At 40.1% G+C, this 18,073-nt stretch overlaps 1 protein-coding gene across 1 annotated transcript in view; it reads left to right on the top strand.

Moving 5' to 3' along the window:
* The window catches only part of LOC128664338 (chloride anion exchanger-like), an 84,189-nt gene that overhangs the window by 25,700 nt on the left and 40,416 nt on the right, over positions 1–18,073 (top strand). Inside the window, exons 8-11 of the mRNA XM_053719178.1 lie at positions 17–164; positions 7,378–7,491; positions 9,071–9,148; positions 14,473–14,568. Of these exons, the coding sequence (XP_053575153.1) occupies positions 17–164; positions 7,378–7,491; positions 9,071–9,148; positions 14,473–14,568 (436 nt within the window). The remainder of the gene's footprint in view (positions 1–16; positions 165–7,377; positions 7,492–9,070; positions 9,149–14,472; positions 14,569–18,073) is intronic.

Here is an 18,073-nt window from a genome sequence, read left to right as displayed (position 1 = left end):
CGTTTTCTTTGCATAGATTTCAAGCACCTACGGCACCAAATGTCTCGGTATTTCAAGACGCTATAGCTGATGGATTTTCTATTGGGATAGTTGGATTTGCTGTTGCTTTTTCTGTTGCTAAGGTTTATTCGATCAAGCATGACTATACAATAAACGGTAACCAGGTAAGCTATTAGGCATAAAGCCTTTGTAAAGTAGCATGTAGAATACACAGGTTACACATTTGCTATGAAATATGGAGATAAAGCAGGGCATCTATAGCAAGTCATGAGAGAGCAAATGACAGCAAAACACATATTCTAAGAGAAGTGCCGAGCAGAAGAACATAATTCAAATGCAGGCCGGATTGGCCTACCAGGATACCAGGAGATTTCCTGGTGGGCTGCAGCAGTTGGGGCTGGAAAGCTACAATTTAAAGGAGAGATTAATAGATGCATTTGGGTTGTAGGGTGCCTATATAACATTAATCTGGCACTTTAATACAAAGTTATTTAATTCTGAAAAAAATATTGGGGGGAGGGGTATCTCAGTAACCCCCTTTGAGAAAAATGGGACATGTGCATTCTACTGACTCAACAGAAAATAGGTCTGGTCTTTATATTTTTCCAGGGCTGCTTTTTATTCCCAGTCTGGCAGCACAGCAAGAATTCAGATAAAATAGAACAAGTATGTAATCTCCTAGAATTGCTGATGAGCTGCAATAGGAGAAGCAACTAGAGGATATATTTGAAGTGGCTGAACAGGATATGTACTTACACCAGTTCACCAAAAAATACAATATGGGAGCAAAGAGCCCAGATGCAGTGAACCATATACCAGTGACAGTGTATGTAATTGTTCAGAGCACAGTACTTGAGTACCTTACATAGAACAATGTGGTAATTATGTTTTGTAAATGTGACTTAAAAAACTGACCCATGAAGCTGAGTGGACTGAGAGTCTATACTGCATGGAGTACTTTAGAGAAATTATTTGCTCTTGGAAAAATTGAATGGGAATTCTGTATTTATTTTTATTTTTCTTTCTAAATATCTAATGAATAAATTATATGCAATGTTTCCAATCAATTTAAGATATATCTCCATTTCTAAAACATAAAGCATTAGCCTATTACAAAAATATGGAAAATTTACTCAATTAACTTTTTATTATTTTCAAGAGTATTATTTTTTTTTTTATTAAACAGACATTCAATTAAAAATTTCATTCCACATAAAGCACTAGATTACAAGTTGAGCATAAAATATCACTTCCACCAAAGCAATATTTGCGCTCAACTTAGTAATATCAGCCCAAGCAAATTTGCGCTGGTATTACAAGTTTGGTGCAATGCAAATGCGACCTTGCATTCACGTTGCACGGAAGCTTTGTGTTCACAAGAGTATGCTTCGGTACGCTCTAATGGCAGCCTAATTCTCATGTCGTCAGACACGTATTAACACTAAATATATATGAATATAAACATATACATATATATTTACTGAGAACACACTATTCCCCATAGACCGCAATTTTTTCTCTAACACCCTCCACTTTTAACCCCTCATAACTGCTTCTTGCAGTTTTTTTGTTTTTTAATTAAAAATTTTCCTTTTTTTTTAATTACAAACTACACTGTATTTTGGGGCAATTGGGGCACTTTTTAAAAATTAACCCGATAATGGCTGGATATTTATCACTCATCACATGATAAATTAGTACTTCTATTGTAATCTAGACCAAAATGTTATGTATTATTAAAAAAATTTAATTAATTTATTTTGCCTGCTTTTCCTGTAATTTAAATCTAAAAATTGTAGTGTTTCCACTTCCATAGAAGCAGGAGTGCATTCTGTGGAATGTAGAACCGGATAGTCCTATGTTCTGCCCAGTGATTGGTTGATATGTGCATGAACTTGTTTATATCTTTCCCTAATTGGCCCCAGCAAAGGAAGTAAGATTAAACATATCCCAGGGGCTTTTCACAGGCTGTGCACATAGCCTGCAAAAATAAAATAATAATAACAGTTTTAAATGCTTACAATGGGCTAAATTACAAGTAGAGCGCTAAATTATCGCACTATAATTAAACAGCAATTACAAGTGACAGGTTATTGCTACTGCTAGCTTGCGGTAGCAATTAGCACTCAGAAAATTAACCAGAGATCTGATCTTTGTAATTTACTAAAAGTACCCAAATGCCCTTAAAATAGAGGGTATTGTGATGAGAGCAGAATGTGATGTCACTAGTATGTGGGCGGGGCTTAGGTCCGGTGTCTGTGTCGCAGTTAGTTTAGTACAATCAACCTGAATAGATGTGTATTGTTATGCTCTGCAATAAAATAGAGTTGTACCATCATTGCTGCGTCCTGCATATGTCCTGCATCTCATGACATGGTGTCAGAAGTTCTGGACTGCGCTTCTGTTCCTGATCGATTGCAATGTCAAAGTTTACCCCACCTGAGCCTTTTGACTTTTCTCAGCCTGCAGCTTGGCCCACATGGCGTCAGCGGTTTCAGCGCTTCAGGATTGCATCCAAACTGAACAAGGAGAGTGGTGAAGTACAAGTTAATTCTCTTTTATACTCTATGGGGAAAGATGTAGAGCCAGTGTTCAATGCTTTTACTTTCCAAGAAGGGGAAGAAGTTAACTTTGATATAGTTATGGATAAACTCAGTGCCCACTTTGTGCCCAAAAGAAATGTGATTCATGAGAGAGCTTGTTTTCACAAACGTAATCAGCGTGTGGGAGAATCTGTGAGTCATTTGTGAGTCATTTGTGCGCAGCCTGTATGAATTAGCTGAATTCTGTGAGTTTGGTGTTGCTAAAGAAGAGCAAATCAGAGACAGAATAGTTATTGGAATTGCAGATGCTGAAGTCTCCCTGAAGCTGCAGTTAGAGCCTGATTTAACGTTAGATGGGGCTATTAGGATGGCCCGCCAGAGTGAACTGGTGAAAAAGCAAAGTGCTGATCTGAGGTCTGAGAGTATTGTGGATGAAGTGCAACAGTCTAGGAAAATTACTAGTGAAAGGCACAGTGTGAGCGGTAGATCTAAAGTACTGGAAAGGCCTAGAAGTGGATGGGCGCAACATGGCCGATGCACACGGTGCTACCGGGCTCATGATCAGAGTGCTATATGCCCGGCCAGAGATAAAAGATGCAGAAAATGTAACAGAATAGGCCATTTTGAAGTGGTGTGTAAAACTGAATACATTAAGGAGATGCAGGTGGACAGTGACCAGGAGGGTCAGGAAGTGTCTTTTGTGGGGTCTGTTGCGGAAAGGACAAGCTCAGAGGAAGATTGGAAAGTTACTTTTACTGTAATGGGAGCCAAAGTTGATTTTAAGATTGACACAGGAGCAGATATCACTGTAATGTCTTTTGCTGAATTTATGAAACTGCCTCGACAGCCCCAGCTAGCGAAGGTTACTACAAATGTCCATAGTCCTGGTGGCCGCATTGATTGTGTGGGGAAATTTCTTGCCAGCTGTGAGTACAAACAGAGGAAGTTCACCATGTGGGTGCATGTGATCCGAGGTCAGTGTGTTAACAGTTTATTGAGCAGAAAAGCAGCCTGTGACTTGGGCCTCGTGGCCAGAGTGAATGAGATCTCTGAAGATATGTTTGGCGAGTTGGGCCTACTGAACTGCAAACCTGTCCGTATAGCACTTAAAAGTGACGCAGTCCCATACAGTATTTCTACTCCTCGTAGAATTCCGTTCCCGCTCATGCCTCAAGTGGAGAAAGAGCTCATGCGCATGAAGTCTATGGGGGTTATTGAAGAGGTTGTTGAAGCAACTGATTGGTGTGCCCCCATTGTTCCAGTTGCAAAGAAAAACGGAAAGGTGCGCATCTGTGTGGACCTGAAAAGGTTCAATGAGGCAGTGAAGAGGGAGAGATTTGTGCTGCCGACATTGGAAGATATAGCCCCGAAGTTGGCTGGGGCGAAGTTCTTTTCCACATTAGACGCTTCTAGCGGCTTTTGGCAGATCCCCCTGGATCCAAAGTGCAGCAAACTGACTACCTTTATCACACCGGTAGGTCGGTTCTGCTTCTGCAGACTCCCCTTTGGGATATCCTCCGCTCCTGAAATCTTTCAAAGGGAAATGAGTTCTCTCCTGAGTGGCCATGTGGGCACAGCGGTCGTCATGGACGACATTCTAGTGTATGGGTCTACAGTGGAGGAGCATGATCAGCGTTTGAGTTGTGTGCTGCAGGCTATCAAAGAGTCTGGGCTGAAGCTGAATAAAGAAAAATGTCATTTTAGGAAAACTGAATTATGCTACTTTGGGCATGTCATCAACAGGGATGGCATCAAGCCGGACCCCGAGAAAATTCGGGCTATTGAACAGATGAAAAGCCCTTCTGATGTACATGAGCTGAGACAGATATTGGGCCTTGTAAATTACGTGGGCAAGTTTCTTCCAGATTTATCTACAGTTTTACACCCTATCACAGAGTTGCTTAAGAAAGATGTTGCCTGGGTCTGGGGACCCTCACAGGAAAAAGCGTTCCTGCATGCCAAGTCACTGCTGGGGTCTGCCCCAGTGCTGGGGTTCTACGACCCTTCAAAAAAGACTGTGGTTAGTGCTGATGCAAGCAGTTATGGGTTGGGGGCTGCACTCCTGCAGTTGAATGACAACAAACTACAGCCCATCGCCTACTGTCCCGCACACTGACGGCTGCGGAGTCAAAATATGCTCAAATTGAGAAAGAGTGCCTGGCTGCAGTTTGGGCCTGTGAGCGCTTTCAGCGTTATCTAGTGGGTTTGGAGAAATTTAGTCTGGAAACTGACCACAAACCGCTAGTCCCTCTAATCAATTCTTATGACATTGACAAAACACCCTTGAGATGCCAGAGACTTTTAATGAGACTGCTCAGGTTCAATGTTCAGGCAGTGCATGTGCCGGGGAAACAACTGGTTGTGGCAGATACACTATCCAGGCTCCAGCTGGCTGCTGCTGAAGAATCCTCCACGGAATCGGATGTGAAAGTGTATGTTGATTCAGTTCTGGCCTCTAAGTTCATTTCTTCAAGGAAACTGGAAGAGATAAAGAAAGAGACATATTTGGACACAGATCTGCAAGAAGTTATAAGGTACATAAGAGAAGGCTGGCCCGAGAGTCGGGCAGCCTGGATGTCTTTAAGTGCTTACCAGCCAGAGAGGTCACAGCTCACGGAGCTGGAGGGGTTGGTGCTGTTCCAAGACCGCATTGTAATTCCTGTCAGCATGAGGAAAGAGATGTTAAACAGGATTCACGATGGCCACTTAGGCATTACAAAGTGCAGAGAAAGGGCAGCTACAGCTGTGTGGTGGCCTGGGATCAGCTCCGACATTGCAAATCACGTGTCTAAATGTGCCTTTTGCCGGGAACGCCGGCCTACTCAGAGAAGGGAGCCCTTAATGTCTACTCCGCTGCCTGCGGGGCCGTGGCAGAAAATAGCTGCTGATTTGTGTGAACTGCACGGGAAAAAGTTTCTTGTTGTGATCGACTACTATTCCAGGTATTTGGAAATTGCACCCCTGAATGATATCACAAGTCAGGCCGTTATCATTCGCCTGAAGAGCTTGTTCGCCCGCTGGGGCATTCCAATGGAGCTGGTGAGTGATAATGGTATGCAGTTCGCTTCTACAGAGTTCAGTGCTTTCAGCAGGGAATATGATTTTGTACATTCCACGTCAAGTCCACATTATCCGCAGGCCAACGGAATGGCCGAAAGGGCAGTTCAAACAACAAAATTCATTCTAAAGCAATCTGAGCCATACCTAGCCCTCTTGCCATACAGGGCGACGCCCATTCAAGCCACCGGGTTTAGCCCGGCACAGCTGATGCTAGGACGCCAGATTCGCACCACTTTACCCTCAGTGGGTGTCTTCAAGCCGCCTGGCCCTGTTCCTCGGGACGAAGTCCTTAGGAGGGATGAAGAGGCCAAAAAGGGTTATCGTTTCTTCTACGACAGGAGACATTCTGTCAGGCCTTTACAGGAACTGAAAGCGGGCCAAAGTGTCAGAATTAAACTGGATGATGAGAAGAAATGGAAGACGCCTGCTACGGTAGTGGGCCGCTCTCCAGAACCAAGGTCTTACACAGTCCTTACAGAGGGAGGGACGGTTACACGCCGTAACCGAAGACATCTTCAGCCTGTACCTGAGAGTCTGGAACCGGATACCTCAGTACCACCGCCGGTGGGATCCCCTGTTCTAAGAGAGGTGCCTTCCCCTCAGCAAGATCACAGCGGGGATATATCTTTGCCTCCAGCAGACTCTTGTTCACCATATTCTGTATCAGAGGACAGTTCATGCAAAGTTACATCAAGCCGAAGAGTGGTGAAACTTCCGGCCCGATACAGGGACTGACTTTAGCTAGAACAGTGACCGGAAGTATGGGCAGAATAATCCCATGGTCACTGTGGACTAGGATAGTCTACTCCGATGTCCAAGTCAGGATGTAATTTATTTGTTCATGTTTCTAATCTATCTGTTTTTATAATGTTCAAAAACAAAAATGTTGTTGTATACCCTGTTGGTGTACCTTGTTATTTATTATATGCAAATGTATGCTTTGCCTTTGAAAAAGGGGAAGATGTGATGAGAGCAGGATGTGATGTCACTAGTATGTGGGCGGGGCTTAGGTCCGGTGTCTGTGTCGCAGTTAGTTTAGTACAATCAACCTGAATAGATGTGTATTGTTATGCTCTACAATAAAATAGAGTTGTACCATCATTGCTGCGTCCTGCATATGTCCTGCATCTCATGACAGGTATTATAGTTTTTTATTTTAAAAAAATCTAGCTTTTTCTTTTTTAATAAAAACAAAACTGCACTAGGCAGTTTTTGGGGCTTTAAAGTTGGTGGGAGTGGGGTGCCTTTACATTGCGGTCTATGGGAACTGTGTGTTCTCTGTAAATATATATATATATATATGTATATGCTTATTTACATATATATTTATGTGTTAATATGTGTATCTACTTGTCTATTTAACACATAAATATATATGTATATATTCATATTAATATACATTTAAAAATGCTGCCTATTGCTGCGCTACTTACCCCCTTCGCTGTGCGAGGTTCAGATGCTGTTTCTGACGGCATCAGAATAAGGCTCCCATACAAGCCTATGCACGCTCTCATGAGTGCAATACTTCCAAGCAATTCGAATGCGAACTCGCATTCCCATTGCTATTGACTTGTAATACCAGCGCACATTAGCGCTTTACTTGTAATATAGCCCAAATTATTTATTTTACTGTTATATTTATATTCATACAATTCTTTAAAAATATTTTTGTTATCAGTATTACTAAATTTAGAACATGTTTATTGACAAACAGAAATAATGTGAAATCTATTTGTTAGCTGCTTCAAATTATACTTTTATTATCCTCTTGTAGGAACTGGTGGCATTTGGGTTAAGTAACATATTTGCCGGAAGTTTTAGAGGATTTGCTGCAAGCACATCCTTATCCAGATCAGCTGTACAGGAGAGCACTGGCGGCAAAACACAGGTACGCTATTAATGGTTTGAAATGTAGATAAGAATTAAACAATTAAAAAAGGAAGACGAAAAAGCCAACTAAAGCAGTGATAACACAAATAAGCATTTTAATATTTTCATTTGTTTCATATTTAATATTATCTGGTTATTTAAAAAAATAATGAAGGAGCAGATTCAGAGTTTTTTTATTTGTTTAATAGTATCTAGTTGTTTTTTATTTAAACAAGTAATGAAATTGCAGATATAATTTAAGTCATATTTGAACAGTAAAAAGAAGACGAAAAGCCAACTAAAGCAATGACAACTTAAAAAAGCAACGTTAATATATTTTTTATATATTTAATATTATCTTTTAATAAAAAAAAAAAAAATGAAATTGCAGATTTAATTTAAAGCGATTGTAAAGTTTAATCAATAAGTACCCGGTATCTAAAAATAATCTTAAAAACAGGGGCACTTTCATTCATTAAACTTTACAAAGATGCTTATTTTTTAAAAACACTTACCTTTGCGTTATGATAAACATAACGCCTATCCTCCGCCCGCAGCTCCTGCTTTCTTTAGTATCTCAATGATGAATCCGGCTTCCTCCAATCGTTGTGTGCCCCATTTGGCATCCAGCTTATGAGGCATTCAGCAATTGGAGGAAGCCGGATCATTATCAATATGCTAAAGAAAGCAGGAGCTGCGGGCGGAGCATCAGCGTTATGTTTACCATAACGCAAAGGTAAGTATTTTAAAAAATAAGCGTCTTTGTAAAGTTTAATGAATGAAAGTGCCCCAGTTTTTAAAATTATTTTTAAATACCGGGCACTTATGGATTTAACTTTACAATTACTTTAAGTTAGAGATGAACAGTAAAAAAGAAGATGAAAAGCCAACTAAAGCAGTGATGACATTTTGTAAGCTTTTTTAATATTTTTATTTGTCTTATATTTAATATTGTCTAGTTATTTGTTTGTTCTTAAAGTGAAGGTCAATTTTGACTAATTAGTGCACGGTTTTTAATAATCCTATTAAAAACAAAGGCACTTTAATTCATCAAAATTGACATTTCAAGCATTTTCTTCAAAAACTTACCTTTTAATCCTGAAAGTTCCTCCATCGATTTCCCCGGCCGTCGGATGCCTCTGCTTACGTCAGAAATTACTAATCCGGCTTCCTCCAATCATGGCGTTCCCCTCGGGGGATCATGGCCGGAGGGAACGCCATGATTGGATGAAGCCGGATTCATCATTTTGGACCCGCGAAGAGGGCTTGCGACGGGCGGAGGAAGCGCTGCAGTGGCTCTCAGGATTAAAAGGTACGTTTTTGAAGAAAACGCTTGAAATGTCAATTTGATGAATTAAAGTGCCCTTGTTTTTAATAAGATTATTAAAAACCGGACACTAATTCGTCAAAATTGACCTTCACTTTAAATAATAATAATTTATCGCATATCCAATAGAACAATGTTAAACAGCGGTTTTAGAAAAACAAATTATAAAGTGAAGTACTAATCCTCTTGTAAAGTTATGGATATACTACAAATGTAATACAGCATATTGTTATACTTGAACATATATAATACAATTTATTCTTATTTACAGATTGCTGGTCTCATATCAGCTATAATCGTTATGATTGTCACTTTAGCTATAGGATTTCTGCTTGAGCCATTACAAAAGGTATTTATTTTGTTTCACTTTTCGGTTTAGAAGTGTGTTTGACTGACATATTGTAAAGAATCAGTGAGACTTTAATAGCTTTAGTAAGACAGGTCTGCTTTATTGTAGCTTTTCACTGTGAGGCTACTGTACTGGTGCAGAATATAGTTGTGTTCCTGCTATCACCACTGGCTGAAACGGAAAAAGAAAATCACTCAATTGTCTTATATTTCATTATATATATATATATATATATATATATATATATATATATATACTGCATATATATATATATATATATATATATACACAGTGGGGCAAAAAAGTATTTAGTCAGCCACCAATTGTGCAAGTTCTCCCACTTAAGAAGATGAGAGGCCTGTAATTTTCATCATAGGTATACCTCAACTATGAGAGACAAAATGTGGAAACAAATCCAGACAATCACATTGTCTGATTTGGAAAGAATTTATTTGCAAATTATGGTGGAAAATAAGTATTTGGTCAATATCAAAAGTTCATCTCAATACCTTGTTATATATCCTTTGTTGGCAATGACAGAGGTCAAACATTTTCTGTAAGTCTTCACAAGGTTGTCACACACTGTTGCTGGTATGTTGGCCCATTCCTGCATGCAGATCTCATCTAGAGCAGTGATGTTTTGGGGCTGTCGCTGGGCAACACGGCCTTTCAACTCCCTCCAAAGGTTTTCTATGGGGTTGAGATCTGGAGACTGGCTAGGCCACTCCAGGACCTTGAAATGCTTCTTACGAAGCCACTCCTTCGTTGCCCGGGCGGTGTTTGGGATCATTGTCATGCTGAAAGACCCAACCACGTTTAATCTTCAATGCCCTTGCTGATGGAAGGAGGTTTGCACTCAAAATCTCACTATACATGGCCCCATTCATTCTTTCATGTACACAGAGCAGTCGTCCTGTTCCCTTTGCAGAGAAACAGCCTCAAAGTATGATATTGCCACCCCCATGCTTCACAGCAGGTATGGTGTTCTTTGGTTGCAACTCAGCATTCTCTCTCCTCCAAACACGACGAGTTATGTTTCTACCAAACAGTTCTACTTTGGTTTCATCTGACCATATGACATTCTCCCAATCTGCTTCTGGATCATCCAAATGCTCTCTAGCATACTTCAGATGGGCCTGGACATGTACTGGCTTAAGCAGGGGGACACGTCTGGCACTGCAGGATCTGAGTCCCTGGCGGCGTGGTGTGTTACTGATGGTAGTCTTTGTTACGTTGGTCCCAGCTCTCTGCAGGTCATTCACTAGGTCCCCCTGTGTGGTTCTGGGATGTTTGCTCACCGTTCTTGTGTTCATTTTGACCCCACGGAGTGAGATCTTGCGTGGAGACCACGTCACAGCTCACTGTGACGGATACCCCCGGCTACCCCAACTGGGTAGCTCTGCCAAAAGGTGTCCTGCTTCCTCCCTGCCGACTGCAGCTATGTAGCTGGCAAGTGACCACAGCCTGTAGCCACCCCTGATGCCCGACAGTACCAGTACCCAGGGTCCCACCCTGTGGCAGACTCCAGCTACCAAGACTAGGTAGCTCTTACAGCGTGTCCTTCCTCTGCCTGGAACAGGCTGCTATGTAGCTCAGGATAGTGATTTTAGCTGGAGCTCACCCAAATAACTAGACACACTAGCATTCAGGTCACACAGGAACTGGTTTTATTGAGAAACATACAATCCTTTTATACACATAACTGATCTTGATAAGATGCTGAACAATGCCCCAATTTTCCCGCCATTCCCGCCCCTCCAGACTGACCGGAGCCTCCATAGGAGCCACAGTACCACATAATCTCAGTACATAGGGGTGGCAGTTTCGGGGTGACCCCGGTGGAGCAGCAGCACTTCCAGTGCCATTTTAAAGCTCTCGGTCCCCAAATTTCACAGTCCAAAAATCAGCATGATTCGTTACTGGGGTCCAGAGTTACAGTCCGTTGAATTTATGGGGTTATGGGTGTCCAAAACCCCCGGTTCCCAAAGGAGCTCCCCTCAGGTAATTTACCCACCTCTTGTTCTCCCTAGGGGCTACTAATCCCCAAAAGAGCAGAGCTCTGGGGCACATGGTTGCTGGATCGACCAGGGGTAAATTTAGCGGGTGTCCTGCTGTCCTGTAGCCGACCGGGAGTTCCAGGAGCCTGGCCAGCCTGAGAGGGTTTAGGCGGGTGTCTGTTGTGAGCTAGGTAAAGCTGTCGGCTGTTTTGGGGAAGTTAAACACTATATTGTAATGTACGTGACTCACCTTCACATCAAGAACCCTTAAGGCAGTTGTACCATAAATATAAATTAGGCAACATGGTCTAGGCCAGGGGAGCCACACATTTTTGAGAGCATAAGCATTCTTGCAAGCGGTATTGTTATGTTTACGTTGAATATGTTTATATATATGGTCTTGTAGCTAGCCCGTAATACCTAATAATATCTTTCTTATTACAGGCTTTATAAGAGCTAGCGATTTTATCAAAGGCGACTCACAAAATCAGTGAAAACTTTGTCAAGCAGTCTTCCGTTATACAATTGAGTGAACTGCACAACAGAAAGCCAATAATGAATATGAGTGAAATTATAAATAACCGTTTTTATAACTAGATTCAGTGAGAGAGTTCTTAGTTACAGATCAGAGGAATTGCAGAGTAAGTATCGACATAAAGATATACTTATAGACTTGTAAGAACAATTATGCAACAATTTGTTAGCAAGTAGCAATACCTTTGGTTCTCTTACTGCTGGAGCGGTGCAGCGTGAGACGCTGTAATGGCGGATGAATCTGAAGCCTTCTTCCTGTTTGTGAACAGGCTTGATCACGGTTCTAGATTGAAGAAGGAAAGAGTTCAGCGAGTACGTTATTGAAGCAGGTACCTGTGAGTGACAGCATGCGTTTTGTGACTTTATCACAGCGTGATAGTTTGTCCTAGGATGTAGATATATCCTGAGTGTTCTGGAGAGGAATGGCGGTATGCTGATGTCCGGTATAGGTGATCGGCTGACAGACTGAGAGAACAGCTTACGCCTTACACTGAGGAGAAAAGCAACACAGCAGTTAATGGTTATGAAAGAGTTCTTGTTATAGAGGTATTGCGTCCTAAAAGTCCCTTAGGAGAAATGAGAACTAGATGTTAAATTTATATAGACTTGATCACTTGAGACTGAGTTTCCAAGAATAGGAGGAATAATACAAAATAATCAAGCAAAGTTCTATACAGGAAGTGGCTATTTATAGGGGGTAAGAGGTGGAAGTGGAATGTCTTAAAGGGACATTACAGGTATGGAGCTAGTGGTGTATAATATGATGGTAGTCCACATTACCATTACATGCTGCATAGTAGGAAAAACATTTTCTGTGCCTCCCAGACCCTTCCTTTAGGCTATTATTGCAGACGATGATTTTGTTATAGTTATTAAAAGGGAATTAAAATAGCTTCACTTTTAGCAATGTTCACTAATCTGTAGATCAAATGTCATACAAAATACCTACATAATCATTGCTTCTATAGCATTCTATGAATCTATCAGTATGATCTATTTACTTTACAAATACAGGGAGTGCAGAATTATTAGGCAAGTTGTATTTTTGAAGATTAATTTTATTATTGAACAACAACCATGTTCTCAATGAACCCAAAAAACTCATTAATATCAAAGCTGAATAGTTTTGGAAGTAGTTTTTAGTTTGTTTTTAGTTATAGCTATTTTAGGGGGATATCTGTGTGTGCAGGTGACTATTACTGTGCATAATTATTAGACAACTTAACAAAAAACAAATATATACCCATTTCAATTATTTATTTTTACCAGTGAAACCAATATAACATCTCAACATTCACAAATATACATTTCTGACATTCAAAAACAAAACAAAAACAAATCAGTGACCAATATAGCCACCTTTCTTTGCAAGGACACTCAGAAGCCTGCCATCCATGGATTATGTCAGTGTTTTGATCTGTTCACCATCAACATTGCGTGCAGCAGCAACCACAGCCTCCCAGACACTGTTCAGAGAGGTGTACTGTTTTCCCTCCTTGTAAATCTCACATTTGATGATGGACCACAGGTTCTCAATGGGGTTCAGATCAGGTGAACAAGGAGGCCATGTCATTAGATTTTCTTCTTTTATACCCTTTCTTGCCAGCCACGCTGTGGAGTACTTGGACGCGTGTGATGGAGCATTGTCCTGCATGAAAATCATGTTTTTCTTGAAGGATGCAGACTTCTTCCTGTACCACTGCTTGAAGAAGGTGTCTTCCAGAAACTGGCAGTAGGACTGGGAGTTGAGCATGACTCCATCCTCAACCCGAAAAGGCCCCACAAGCTCATCTTTGATGATACCAGCCCAAACCAGTACTCCACCTCCACCTTGCTGGCGTCTGAGTCGGACTGGAGCTCTCTGCCCTTTACCAATCCAGCCACGGGCCCATCCATCTGGCCCATCAAGACTCACTCTCATTTCATCAGTCCATAAAACCTTAGAAAAATCAGTCTTGAGATATTTCTTGGCCCAGTCTTGACGTTTCAGCTTGTGTGTCTTGTTCAGTGGTGGTCGTCTTTCAGCCTTTCTTACCTTGGCCATGTCTCTGAGTATTGCACACCTTGTGCTTTTGGGCACTCCAGTGATGTTGCAGCTCTGAAATATGGCCAAACTGGTGGCAAGTGGCATCTTGGCAGCTGCACGCTTGACTTTTCTCAGTTCATGGGCAGTTATTTTGCGCCTTGGTTTTTCCACACACTTCTTGCGACCCTGTTGACTATTTTGAATGAAACGCTTGATTGTTCGATGATCACGCTTCAGAAGCTTTGCAATTTTAAGAGTGCTGCATCCCTCTGCAAGATATCTCACTATTTTTGACTTTTCTGAGCCTGTCAAGTCCTTCTTTTGACCCATTTTGCCAAAGGAAAGGAAGTTGCCTAATAATTATGCACACCTGATATAGGGTATTGATGTCATTAGACCACACCCCTTCTCATTACAGAGATGCACATCACCTAATATGCTTAATTGGTAGTAGGCTTTCGAGCCTATACAGCTTGGAGTAAGACAACATGCATAAAGAGGATGATGTGGTCAAAATACTCATTTGCCTAATAATTCTGCACTCCCTGTACATAAAATATAGTTTTTATTTACAGACAGTTTATAAAACATAACATAGATTACAGTTATATAATCCCCAAAAATCTATTGTGGCCTACCTTGTGTTATCAGTGTGAATCTAGCTTTTGACTACAGCACTGTAAATCAGGTGTATGGCGTCAAATCACATGTGAAGACAATTACGAGGATTTGAGCAATTCTTTACTATTTAACTCTTCTCTTTTCAGTCTGTGCTGGGAGCCTTAGTGGTGATCAATTTAAAAGGAATGCTTATGCAGTTTAATGAAATTCCAAATTTATTCAGGAAAGATAAATACGACTGTGTGAGTATCTAATTTTATTAATTTCAAAGTAATCAGTTTATAACTGTAATATATCGTCTGAATGTTTATATGGCAGCCCTACTTGAACTTTGACATAATATACCTCTGTTTTCCAGTTTTCTTGTATTTTAAATATCCACGTATTATTATGACAAAGGAGCAAAGTCCAGGGTATCCGAAAGGGTATAGTGTACTTCATTATGCTTAGGTGTGTGCATACTGCACAAGACATTGTCAAAACATCTTGCCAAAAGAAGTACATTCACAAACATTGACAAGACAATTTATTTGAAAAGAGTGATTACAAAAGTCCAAAGTATCACAATAATTGTAGTTATAAAAGGGGATACTGTAGAATCTGCTGTTTTATGTCAATTGCCCCTTTCAACCAATTTAGATAGCGTAGGCAATACAACCTATAACAAAATAAGAACCAAACAGTCTTACCACGAATATAGCTACTTCTATTATTGAATGAACTTGAGCACATAAAAAAGTTTCTCTATAGAGGGAATCCATATACACATGTACCCATGATTACTTCGCCTACCAGAAAAACATGCGCCTACTGGTCATGTAACGACTGACTGTAAATGTTAAACTATGTTTATATAGAGATTTGTGTGCATAGTCAATACATTTTTCCCTCATCTTGAGGTATCTCCTATCACATGCAATATCCGATAATAAAAAAGGGAGAAAAAGTTTAAATGGACAATGCAGACAAAATTAATATGCACATAAGGAATTCAATTTTTTGAAAAGAAGCATTTCTACAATACACAACTGTTAATATAAATGATGTTATCACTATTTTAGTGAGAGGTTTTACTGTGCACATATGCTTATTTTAATATGATCTTTGCACCAGATTTTTTATAGATTGTATCTCCTTAAGTTGCCAGAGGAGGCTTGAAATATCGAATGTGGCGGCGCGGCATCACCTCAGGGGATGCAATCAGCTGTTTTCCTCTGTGAACCCTGCCTTCTTTCACCTCCAAGATAAAAAGCTCACAATTTTATCTTTTGAGCTTTTTATCTTGTGAGCTTGTTATCTTGGAGGTGAAAGAAGGCAGGTTTCACAGAGGAAAAGAGCCGCTTGCATCCCCTGAGGTGATGCCGCGCCGCCACATTCGATATTTCTTGTTTCTGGGAGAACCGGGGTTGGCAGCGAGCATCTGAAGGAAAGTGCTAACATAGCTTCATACTTTACTGCTATTTACATGCCAGAGCAGCCTTGTATTAATTAATATAATAGTTATATTTTTGGGGTTTGGAATGCAAACATTTTCCATGTTACTTGAAGCCAATTTTTAAGAAACTAGAACTTTTAACTCTAAAGCTTTTTTAAACCAAGGTTTTTAAGAGAGAGTCTCTTGATTTCCTACACAAAGATGTTTTTGGGTACTTAAAAAGGTTTTGATGCCCTGTTATATGAAGTCTTTCTTGTAAGAGTATTGCATGTATGATGTTTCTTTGGATTCAATGATTGATTGTTGCAGACCAGGGATGGTGAGCCTGTGCCCAAATTGGTGGTAATCTTCTATAAAAAATGTACTCAAGTTCCCATAGTGCTTATTGGCATCTCCTCATATATGTGGGTCAAATGTAGTGGGCTTCTAATAAACAATGCATTCACCTATATGTGTCATCCAGTAGACACCTATGACGGTATTTGCGTTTAGATGGACATGGACAAAAAACATTAAAATATTCTTACACACCCATAATATATATAAGCAATTAAAGTTTTATTGCTGATATATAGCATGCAATTCTAAGAAGCATATATTAATAAGAATTGCAATTGCAGAAAATGAAACCATCTAGAATGGTGATATCCCAAAGGGTCAGTAAATTTGTTTTGGTGCCACATCACTTGCGCCATAGATTTTCCATCCTTATTCTAAACCATAACATTTTGAAGTGATACCAAAAGTGATCAAAAAGATAAATATCAAGGTGCCCAGCGATAATGTAAGTGAGACTCATTTGTTATTATATATTCTTGTTGATTACCCCTTATTTTACCTATACCCCTCACTTTGTCCTGAGCAGAGTGTTAGGCATATAACGTAAAACAAACTGCCATATGAAAATATTTCTGCATGTAAAAGATTAAATTAATCCAACCAGAGAAAAAGAGCAATGAGCAGCAACAATGAAGTAAAATAAAACGTAGCTTTTATTGAAGCATAAACATTTAAAAGTTCATGGAGGTGCAAAAGATACAAGTGCAAAAATGACAGTATACGCGTTTCGGCGTTGTGCCGTAATCACTACTGCTAGAGAACACTTAGGCCTAGATTTGGAGTTCGGCGGTAAAAGGGCTGTTAACGCTCCGCGGGCTTTTTTCTGGCCGCACCATAAAATTAACTCTGGTATCGAGAGTTCAAACAAATGCTGCGTTAGGCTCCAAAAAAGGAGCGTAGAGAATTTTTACCGCAAATGTAACTCTCGATACCAGAGTTGCTTACGGACGCGGCCGGCCTCAAAAACGTGCTCGTGCACGATTCCCCCATAGGAAACAATGGGGCTGTTTGAGCTGAAAAAAAACCTAACACCTGCAAAAAAGCAGCGTTCAGCTCCTAACGCAGCCCCATTGTTTCCTATGGGGAAACACTTCCTACGTCTGCACCTAACACCCTAACATGAACCCTGAGTCTACACACCCCTAACCTTACACTTATTAACCCCTAATCTGCCGCCCCAGCTATCTCTGACCCCTGCATATTTTTTTTAACCCCTAATCTGCCGCTCCGTAAACCGCCGCAACCTACGTTCTCCCTATGTACCCCTAATCTGCTGCCCTAACATCGCCGACCCCTATATTATATTTATTAACCCCTAATCTGCCCCCCTCAACGTCGCCGACACCTGCCTACACTTATTAACCCCTAATCTGCCGAGCGGACCTGAGCGCTACTATAATAAAGTTATTAACCCCTAATCCGCCTCACTAACCCTATCATAAATAGTATTAACCCCTAATCTGCCCTCCCTAACATCGCCGACACCTAACTTCAATTATTAACCCCTAATCTTCCGATCGGAGCTCACCGCTATTCTAATAAATGGATTAACCCCTAAAGCTAAGTCTAACCCTAACACTAACACCCCCCTAAGTTAAATATAATATTTATCTAACGAAATAAATTAACTCTTATTAAATAACTTATTCCTATTTAAAGCTAAATACTTACCTGTAAAATAAATCCTAATATAGCTACAATATAAATTATAATTATATTATAGCTATTTTAGGATTAATATTTATTTTACAGGCAACTTTGTAATTATTTTAACCAGGTACAATAGCTATTAAATAGTTAAGAACTATTTAATAGTTACCTAGTTAAAATAATAACAAATTTACCTGTAAAATAAATCCTAACCTAAGTTATAATTAAACCTAACACTACCCTATCAATAAAATAATTAAATAAACTACCTACAATTACCTACAATTAACCTAACACTACACTATCAATAAATTAATTAAACA

This window comes from Bombina bombina, chromosome 6 (genome assembly GCF_027579735.1).
Source record: "Bombina bombina isolate aBomBom1 chromosome 6, aBomBom1.pri, whole genome shotgun sequence".
NCBI lineage: Eukaryota > Metazoa > Chordata > Amphibia > Anura > Bombinatoridae > Bombina > Bombina bombina.
The sequence above is the reverse complement of the archived record's forward strand: the minus strand, read 5'-3'. Positions and strand labels throughout refer to the sequence as shown.